This window comes from Rhagoletis pomonella, unplaced genomic scaffold (genome assembly GCF_013731165.1).
Source record: "Rhagoletis pomonella isolate Grant_MI unplaced genomic scaffold, Rhpom_1.0 Rhpom_scaffold_00004, whole genome shotgun sequence".
NCBI lineage: Eukaryota > Metazoa > Arthropoda > Insecta > Diptera > Tephritidae > Rhagoletis > Rhagoletis pomonella.
Window position 1 is genome coordinate 51846481 of NW_023458558.1, and position 11435 is coordinate 51857915.

General features: G+C 33.0%; 1 protein-coding gene across 1 annotated transcript in view; it reads right to left on the reverse strand.

Moving 5' to 3' along the window:
• LOC118737764 overlaps window positions 1-11435 on the reverse strand; it is a 188302-nt gene that overhangs the window by 80263 nt on the left and 96604 nt on the right. The window contains exon 3 of the mRNA XM_036468510.1: window positions 6511-6681. Within this exon, the coding sequence (XP_036324403.1) occupies window positions 6511-6681 (171 nt within the window). The remainder of the gene's footprint in view (window positions 1-6510; window positions 6682-11435) is intronic.

Below are 11435 nucleotides of genomic sequence, written 5' to 3' on the forward strand. Positions count from 1 at the left end.
TAGACTGCATCGCTCCCCATACAAAAAAAAAAAAATCGGTACTATTTTTCCACTGGAATTATAAAATCTATTATATTTTAAGACGTCCACCAAAATATTTTGGAAAAATATTAAGATTTAAGTGAGCTGGACCGATTTGAAAATACCTCCAAAAATGGATTTTTTTTCGAATAAAAATAGTTTCTTAAAGATCTTTTTTGAAAAAATCCCCTCAAATGACAAAACGGTTTAAGCTCAAAATATTTGCATAAAAATATTAAAAAAAAAATTAAAAAAAATTTTGAACGGAATCGTAATGATGAGATTTTTGATGCTGTTTTTTAACTTTTTTCAAAGATTGGTATAAGAAAAACTTGAATAACTGAACCTAAACTCTTCCGATTTAGACTTGAGAGGTGTCATTGGAAAGGTATTTTCTCACCCTTTTTATTTCATTGCTAATAAACTCATTCAAAGGATGGAAGAGAAAGGTAGGAGAAACGAACGTCATTCAAAGTTGAATTAAGATTTGCTGGTACTCGAAGAAAAAAGATGGGACACGAATGACGTTTTTTGGCCAGAAATAAAAACAGTGTGAAAATACCTTTCTACTGAGATCCCATAAATCTAAATCAGAACATTTTTGGCCCAGTTATTCAAGTTTTTCGTAAACTAATCTTTGAAAAAAGTAAAAAACAGCATCAAAAATTTCATTCTTACGCTTCCGTTGAAAAGATTTTTAAATATTTTTATGCCGATTTTTTAAGCTTAAGGGGGACTGAGGGGACTTTTTTCAAAAAGTTCTTTAAGAAACTATTTTTATTCATAAAAAACTTCTTTTTTGGGGTATTTTCAAATCGGTCCAGCTCACTTAAATCTTAATATTTTTACGAAATATTTTGGTGGACGTCTTAAAAAATAATAAATTTTGTAATCCCGGCGGAAAATCCTCAACTTTTTTTGGTGATGCAGTCTAATGTACATATGTGGTTATAGAGTGGTTAAACATTTTTTTTTTTGGAAATTCATAAACGCTACCTCAAATTATTGTTATTTGTGATAAAAAAAGAGGAGCGTGTTTTTTTATTTTGAAACAAAAGTTTTCTTAGAGGTCGGCCTGGTCGGTTTTTTATAAAAACGCTGATGTTATCAATTTTTTTATTTTCTTGACATGTTAAAACGTTGATAGAGAACGTTTTAAACATTGTCAAGGGTTAAAACACGTTTCCAGTGGGTTCCTGGGGTTGCTGATTACGAATCTGATGTCAGATTTTCAAAATTCAAAATGGCGGTTAAGTAATTTTTAAGCAAAAAAACACATTAGTATGTGACCACCTTTCCGAAACTCTTTTTCCTTTAGTCGAAACAAGCAAACATAAAAAACAGGTTGTGTATACATATACATATGACTAAAATGAATCTCAAACATATTCTAATCTTAATCTTAATTATAGTCTTAATCCTAATCTTTGCCTTAGTTTAGTCTTAATCTTATTCTCAATAGCCTTATTCTTAATCTAAATCTCCATCTCAAACTTAATCTTAATCTAAATCTTAGTATTAACTTTAATCTCAATCTTAATCTTAATCATGATCCGAATCTTAATCCTAGTCTTAATCTTCATCCTAGTTTTATTCTTAAACTGATTCTTAATCTTAATCCCAATCTTAATCTTAGATTTAATCTTAATCTTAATCATAATCCTAATCTTAAACATAATATATCTTTTAATCTTAACCTGAATCTTATTCTAGTCTAAATCCTAATGATAGTCTTAATCATAATCTTAATCTTAATTTTAATCATAATCTCAATCTCAATCTCGACCGCAATCTTAAAACATATTCATTTTAATCTCCATTTTAATCGCCATCGCTTCCTTTCTTCGATAGCCATTTCGTTTCATTGGAGTTTGGAATTTGAGCCCAATGATTTTGTCCCTTTTTTGCTACATCGATGTTTGCATTTACACCCAACCGAGCGCAAAGAAGATTCACTTCAAAAATATTCAGTCGAAGTCGGTTGAAAAATCCATATGCCTAATATTCTACACATACATTCATATGCATTTTCTTATGTAGTTGCCACAAGCTACATACATATGTATATAGCTGGTTACCTCAGGACATGATGCCGTTGCCGTTGCCATTACTAACAACACTATCCTTGCGCATATGTGTGGCTGTTGAGTATCTGGTAGCCTATAGGATGCTCAAGAGAGAATAGCAAAAACGTTGAGGAATTCTTCACAAAGTGACATTGCACGGGTGCTACTTTATTCAACTGATTTTGCTGCAATCACGAAAGACACTATAAATGGGCGCATTGTCACGTTGCAGGTGCTAGGGGCGCACTCACCCACACACACACGCACACATTTATTGACTACCCTCATGCGTACGTATGTAGATATTAACATAGATGTGCGCGAGACAAAAGTGATTTGTCTGTCTTATATATCAAGCATTATTGCAATTTTAAACCCAACTTTATTTCGCCGAGCGCGCGCACACACACACACGCATACAGACGTTAAAATATGCGCCGGTAAATATGCAACAGACATATTGCGCTTGAAGTAAAAAAAAAAATATTGAAGAAAGCTGAATTATCTTCAGGTGCACTTTACTCAATTTCCGTGGCTTCCTCACACTTGACGCACAAAACTGTATATTGGTGCATGTGTGTGTGTGTGTGTGTGCGTGTTTATCCTGCAGAAAGAATTAGAGATAGTCTGGCAAAGCGCTAGATCCGAACTAAATATTTCAGAACTATCTCTGAACTAGTGCAAAACGGCTACAGAGCCGTGAAACTTGCGGTGTATGCGACTCAAGCATCGTTTGTCGCGAGTTCAAATCGCGGTGGAGGCAGCTGTGAGTTTTCAAATTTAATGAATTTAAATTGTTGCGTGCAGCATACAATAATATTTGTTTTTTTAACAAAATATGCAACGAAAATGGAATCTGTAACAGAAAAGAAAAAGCGAAAAAAATATCCGAAAATCTAATCTTAAAAACGGTTTCTTATAAAAAAGGTAAGTGCGCCTAGTCCACACTGGAGAAGTGACACTTATGTTACATATCTATTTTGTCTCATAACCAATATACATACATATGCATACATACATACATCTGCTTTTGCTTAAGGTTATATTTTTGGTCTTTTTTCTATCTAGACCCCTACCTCTACTCCTGTTCGCTTCCCTTTACCTTAATTTGTATCTTTATACTCTATCGATAACAAAATCGATAGTAACACGCAACAAAATATCGATACCAAAACCGATAAAAATATCAATGACAAAATCGATGACAAATTCGATAAATATTTCGATAGCAAAATCGATAATAATATTGGTAGAAAAGTCAATTAGAAAATCGAAAAAAGTATCGATAAAAATATCGGTAACAAAATCGGTAACAAAATCTATCAATAATTGTTAACAAAATCGATAAAAATAATCGATAAATAATCGATAACAAAATCTATAAAATATCGATAACAAAATCGATAAATAATCGATAACAAAATCGATAAATAGTCGACAAAAAATAGGTAAAATATCGATAACAAAGTCGATGACAAATTCGACAAAGGTTTCGATAACAAAATCGATAATAATACTTGTAGAAAAGACGATTAGAAAATGGATATCGAAGTCGATTAGGAAATCGATAACAAATTCGATAGATAATCAATAATAAAATCGATAAATATCCGATAGCAAAATCGATAACAAAACCGATAAAAATATCGATTATGAGATCGATAAGTCCCGAGAATTACGAAAGTTTCTAAAATCCCAAAATAGTTACCAGATTGAGTCTGTGTCTCCATCTAGTATATCATTTTCTCCATAATTAAATCTATTTTAATCTTTCTTCCTATATCTTCATCTTTACTTTTATCAGTATCCGCATCCTCATCTTTTTCATTACATGTTTCTCATTTTCTTCATCTACATATTCCCCTTCACCTTTGCCCATATATAAGTAAAGTGTTTATATTTACTTTAGGCGTCCTTTTTGCCTTTATCTTTAAGCATCTTTGTTTTTGTTTTATTTTTACATTTGCCTTTATTCTTTTCTTTATATCTGTACGTAGTCACCTTTACTTTCATTATTGCTTGGTCTTTTTGTAAATGTTACCCTGTAGCCTTTTATTAGCAAGTTTTTGTTTAATTAAAAACATACATTCAAGAAGCACTTGTTTCCGTCCCAAAAATTTCTGTTGCTCCATTTCAGTATGCGATTTCCGTTGAATTTGCCAATTTCAAATGTCCAAAACGGAACCGGCTAAAAACTAATTGCATAGTAATTGCACTGGGCGAAAATTTCCACCGGCAATAGCATCGCCGTGCAAAACTGGACAGTTGAAAGCATCGCTTGGGTATTGAGCTAGAACTAGTATTGTCGGCAAAAGGTCTAGTTCTACGCTAGTTTTAAGCTAGTCAGATTTTCTGCATGGTGTGATTATGTACAGTGTAAGTATGTGTGTAGTGCATGTGTGGCGGTGCTGCCAATCTTATTCTTCCAGCTTCGCTTAAGTGTCTAGTTGCAGCTCATTGCGGCAAAGTGGCGAATCCTCAGGAGTTTCCACTTTATAAATTACAATTTGTTGCTGCGTAATTCACCGCATGATTGAAGTGCGCTACTTAATTTTGTAATAACAATAAATCTTCGCAACTTTCGCAGATACACATACGCGTACAAATGTCCTCTTAAGCCGCAATATGGTTTTGATGCCACCTTTAATGCATCATTGTTGTGTTGTTGTTGCTCCTTAGCCTTCCTGTCGGGTATTGTTGTTAGTTGTTAGGAGATGGCAGCAAGGAGTTGCTTGCGAAATTTATTACACCCTGCTCGGCTACTCAAGCACACTGGTGGCGTGTGAGTGCGTACTTGTTTGTGTGTATATGTACCTATGTATATGCGATGGAGTGTGATTGTATGATTGTAAGCGTGCGCGTTAGGGCGAAGGTAATGAGCCGTCGAATTAATTGCATTTAAGCATCTTCATTTAAATTAATCGGATATTTATTAAAAGGATAAATGTATAATTTCTAGCACGGCGAGAACAAGAGGCAATGGGGAAGGTTTACACTATGGTATGTATTTGCATAGAAGGCGCTCCATTTGAACGAAATATGCATAAGTATGTACATCTACTTATGTAAAGAAACTGGCATAATAACTACTAGAAACTAATATAGTGCATAACTGCCATGGATCATAAGCATGGTGGAACTCCGAACTATACTATAAGGCCCAGGACGCAGTAGACAATTAGTAAGTTTGGCACCAGTTGTTGTAGAGCTTGTCCAAGACTGAAGCATATCTCATAAGCTGACGTTTTTGTCATTTATGAACAAAATTGTGAACTTGATACTTTGTCTTTACTAAATACATGGATACAAAACAACTTTGTACTTATGACTTGATTAAATACAAAATACAGAATTTTGGTATTTTCGATCCTATTTCAAGATTTTCGGGACTATTTCTGGGTTTTCGAGATTGCTTCTGGATGTTTAGGATTTTCGAAACTATATCGAGATTTTTGCAACTATCGTGGTATTTTTGGGGCTCCTTCGGCATTTTTGCGACTATTTCGATATTTTTAGAGTTTTAAAGTAGGTACTATTTCTGGATTCTCGGGACTATTTTGATATTTTCGACACAACTTTGGTATTTATAGAATTTATGGGACTTTTCGGAATTTTGGGGACTACTTCGAGGTTTCTAGAAATTTTGGGTTTCCTAGAACTTTATCTACATTTTCGAGACTGCTTCGAGATGTTGTGGAATTTAGAGACTATTTCCGTGTTTTTCAAGTTAATAAATATATCGGTTTCTATATCGATAGCAATATCGCTAAATATGTCAACAAATATTTATATCGAAAAATATATCATTAAAAATGTAGAATATTATATCGAAAATAATACCGATTGATATAACGATTGCAGAATCGATAAATTTATCGATAAATACATTGATATTAATTTAATAAAAATTCTGAAATATTCCCGAAAATCACGAAATAGTCCTGGGAATCCTTAAGTAGTCTCGAAAATCCTGACTTATAAAGAACCAAAAAAATTAAAAACAAAAATAGTCGAATATGCTGCTTAATCGATTAATATCTTGTAGTTACTTCCAATAATATTTTTGTAGTAAATTTTAATTATCATTTCTACTCAAGGCTGATGCACAACTGCAAACTCTATTGAACCATGACTTCAGGTTTTTGATAACAACGAACGAACTGACGCTCTCGTAAAACGTGGGGCCCAACGAAGCCAACATCGTCCACAGCCTAGAACCGCTAAGTTTGTTGGAGGATTCTCAAGCTGTAGACGGTGTATATGGAATTTATAGATGTCGTTTTTGATGTTTTTAGCGATTATGCAGCAGCGATATCCTCTAAAACAAAAGTTCTTCCTTATAAGTATGTAACTTTTTATCAGCCCTCATCAAGAGCAACGAAAAATTAAAAAATATATATATGTAATCTGCAATTTCACTCACCTTTTTTAAGCACAAATCCGCATGGATGATCGAAAAGAAAATCCCGGAAATGATTACAATCCGGATCCATTCCAGGCTCTTTACAAAGGCAGGTTGGACGAAAGAATTGAAAGGCTTGTAGTGTCCTTAAGGCGGCTTGACATTTTGTCACGGTGACTGTACTGCATGAAACTGTAATATAGATAGAAAAATAATGATTTTTCGACTAGGCAAATTATGTATAAGGTTTATAGCTATTGATCATAAATAATGAAATATCTAACTAATTGATATAAATATTTCTTCAGTTTTATTTAACCCTAACGCTGCGAACACGGGTAGGTGATACCGCTACTTAAAATTTGATCGTCTACAACTGTGCAGCAAATGCTCAAATAAATAGTGAAGCTTACTATAGATTGGCAATAGCAGGACCTTTTCTGGGTAATACAAACTGAATTAAAAAGTGAGTATAATTTTTCACCCCAACATATTCAAAGGATAATTTACATATTACTTAGCGCCTTATACTAAGTTGAGGCATGCACTTAATCAAGTAATTACATTGAAATGTTAATAAAAAGGAAGAAAGTAAAAATAATTTCCTGAAATGTTGTTTGGCTACATTCCAAATGTACATAAAATGGTGCGCTTGTAGAAATTGACTTTCAAATTAATGAGAGGTAGGTTTTAACTAACTTCCCACATCTGTGGCACATTTCTAATCGAACACGAAAAAGTGGTATCTCAATTAAAAAGTAATTGGCTCAATTAAATGTCAGTCTAAACTTCCTAAAATATTGTTTCGGAGTTTATTTTTTTTTTACAGGAAAGGAAGATCCTTCAAGACTCCTACCACGCTAAAAGCTCTAACTTAATTGGTAAGCTATTTCGTTACATATTAGAGGTTTACGCTGACAAGCTTTGCAGCGGCGCACAGTGGTTTCTGGGCGGAAAAAATTCCAAATGATGAAAATTAACAAAAATATTTTAAAAATTTTTTTTCTGAATAGCTAATTGAATGAGGTTTCTGAAAAAATAAAATTCATTTATTTATATGATATGTGCTGCGCAGGAAAAATCGCCAAAGTTGTACTATTGCTGGCAGCAGGTTTTTCTGAATATTTTTTATAAAAGTTTGATTAATAAGTTCCTTAGCTGGATGAACAATATTTAAAATCTTTAATGATTTTTATATTAGGTATGGATAGTACCGTTTGAGGTCTTCAAATGTCCGTATTAGTTCAAAATCTTGATGAAATCAATTGTGTTATCAAAAAAAAAAATAAAAAATTTTCTAGTTTTAGCTTAGACATTTTATGAATTTTCAGTGTACCAATTTTCAGCTTAATCGGACTATCCATTTGCAAGATATTGAATTTTTTCCGCTTTTCGTCGATTTGGAACCACTGTGCGGCGGCGCAACGGAATATAAGACAGTATGTAAAGAGCCATGAGGCTACTAATCTTGTCATGTCATCTCAGCAGCGTTAGGCATTCGCCATACCAATTCAGAATAGAACCTATATACATATTAATACGCTAACGAAATTCCATACAAATCTATTCCTGCCTAGTGTTCCTATGTTTCTAAACCGATTTGAATGATTGTTCTTTTGTTCGAAAGGTGATTCAAAGAGAAGGTGTGCATTTTGTTTGTTTTTCCTGGTACTATCTTGATCAGAGGTTCCCAAACTTCTTTACTCGTAGACCCCTTTCAAAAATTGACTAGTTTCGGTGGACCCCCTGCTGATAAATTTCTAAATATTCCCAAAGCTCATAAAAAAATTAAATGTGGAAATTAGATCTAACAATGTAAATTTGCATCGTGGATATTTCTTGGTAAAGAATTGTTGCAAACATCGTTTTTGAATAAATTAGCTTTAATATAAATTACCGTTATATGGGATATGGGTTATTGTTGTACCAAGGCCAACAACTGTGTCAAGTTTGGAAGAAATTGGTGCAGCGATTACCAATGTATATATTTTAGAGTAGTTCATAAAAACACTCTTTTTGGAAATTCATAAACGCTACATCAGAATATTTTAATAAAAACGATGATGTTCATTTCTTTTTAATTTTCTTGACATGTTAAAGTGCAACTAAAAATGTAGTTTTTACATATAATGACTCTGGTATTATTGGGAGACATTCCCTTAATTACAAACCTGTCTTGGGCAGTTAGAATGGGACTAGTGCCCGAAAAAATGCTCTCGAAAAGAGACTAGTAAAATTAAAATATTGATACTGAACGATTTACGCATTGTCATGGGTTGTAACTTGTTAGCAGGGGCTTTCTGGGGTTACTTATTAGGAATCTGAAGTAAGCTTTTCAAAATTCAAAATGGCGGATCCAAAATGGAGATCAATTTTTTTTTTTTTAATGGTTGGATTTGTTCGAAACCAGGCACTCGAGAGTATTTGGGGTCGCCGATTACGAACCTGAAGTCAATTTTATTAAATTCAAAATGGCGATCCAAATTCCAATATGGCGATCAAATTAAAAAAAAATTACTAAAATTAAAACGTTGATAGTGAACGTTTTAAGCATTGTCAAGGTTGAGTTGCATTTCCAGTAGGTTTCTGAGATTTTCAGATTTCAAAATTAGGCTTCAGTGACATAAACAGAAATTATCTGCGTTGCATTTATGTCAAATTCAACACGTGAAGTTTGCTGCGATGAAGGCAGTGCCAGTGAATTTAGAATTTGGGCTAAACTGAGCAGTACTGCTAGCTGCCTGCTGTATTGTGAGGCGTTTAATTGGACACCACACTTTCTAAAAAACCAGCTGATTTCGAAAAACTGTCGCTGCCACTGCCACTGCATTATTGTATTTTGGGCTAAAAAAATAAAACAAAAGAAAATAAACTTTTATTTAGATTTATCTCCAATAACTGAGGAGTTAGATGCAATAAAGGCGCTAATGTTAAAATTGCTTTCTAAGATATTCACGTTTAAAGTTTTTGATGTGTAATCACTTTTTTGTTATTGTGGTATTGCAAAAAATTGTTTACTACGCATAAAAATCGCCCGATTACCAGTCTTCGACCCTAAATTAACTTTAATAAACGCTTTCGAACGAACAACTTTTTTCTGTTTTTTTTTAATAAGTTATATTTTATTTGGAAAAATAAATAAGTTCATAGTCAAAATTAAAAATGTAATTTGAATATTAAATTTTATTTTGCAAAATAGCACTATTTATACGTTCCTTCAAACGATGCAATTCAGTGTGCATACGTCATGCAAATGTTGTACAAAATTCCCAAGGCGCCGAACGCCGCGGCGGCGTAAACCTCTAATACATATGAATAAGTAAATATTTCTGTATAATGACTTACAACCCTAGCCATTTTCCTTTGAGTTCTCATCACTTCTAAGCTGTTAATTTATGCTTATTCGATTTTAATAATAACCCGAACATAAATAAATTCATATTTATTATGTTGCTAAAAAAGTACAAAAGGTTATTCGATAAATTTATGAAAATATATGAATGCTTCCAACGCCAGTTATTTTTAAGTATCTGAGTAACTATATACGCCCTGTAAGAAAAGTTAAGGAGTTTGAATTGGTTTGCTACTGATAATTTAACCTATTTGCTATACAGTAAATTTTTTTTAAGTTTTTTATTTGTTCGAACATAATTAATCATTGAGGTAGTTCACGCTTGCCTGGTTATCAGGTTATGTGGTTATATTTTTTACTCAGTTTACAACAATAAAATACTCTACACAATAATAATTTTTAACCAGATAACAAGGCAGATGTGAACAACCTCATTACTTTGGATTTTAATTTTTTATAAAATTTATAATATTTTATCATACTCAATGATTGAGACCTCTTCTTGAAGGGAGCAAGCCTACGCACGTGCAAAGAAAAGTAACGTTATTCAAATTCAGTTAGTTCTGAAAAAAAAATGTTTTAAAAAAGCTGGAATTACTGTATGTGGCCAATCCAGTTGCATATCTTCTATAATATAATCCATAAAATTTAATGAGTGAAACAACATTTTGAAGGCCAGCATCACCGCTCTAAGTAAAATTAAAAACTTATGAGTAGGGTAGCCACATATCTAGAACTGTAGTGAATTAGATATTACATAAATTGAATGACGGCCGCTGTGGTGTAGTGGTTAGCAATACGCGCTAGCATTCCGCAGAGCCTGGGATCAAACCCAGTTTCCGACGAACATCACAAAATAAAAAAGAATAAAAAGTTTTTTCTAATAAATAAATAGCAGTCGCGCCCAGGCAAGCAATGACAATGAAATTCTTTACCCAAGCGCAAAAGTCTGATTTCATACTTTTACCTATATGTATGTAAGTACATAAATACTTGTAGATTACGAATTCTCAGCTGTACTGGCCTTCTTGGCTGTTGAGGCTACAAGCTCCATTCAATTTCCTGACGGCCGTTTTTAAATATACGAGTACTTAATGCATGTACGAAATTCGCCAAAAATACAGGAAATACATGTAAGTATACTAAAGTACGAGATCTAGTTTGTTTTTCTCATCTTTTCTTAAGCAACAAGTGACATTTTTCACAGGCCTATGACCGTTTCGCCGTCGCCTTAGAGCTGTAATCTACTTTCCACTATTTTGGACATAAAATAATATTTCATTTGGCTGTTTGTTATATGAATATATATGTAGAAATGTATGTTTACAAACATAAAATTTGTTATTTGGGGATAATTTTTATTTATTTTTTTTTTTGCTCAGCCAAGGATATTTATTAGGTATGTCACTCTACTGAAGACGCATTAAAGTAAAGGAAAACAATTTTTATGGTTGAATGCAAGCTATGTATGTACATACAAATGTCCACACACATGTATTTATGTATGTATGCTTAGATTGTTCCTTGCATGACCATAACTGTCCATAATTCACGTAAAATTGTCGCCACCACTCTCCTTTTGAACGCTTAAGTA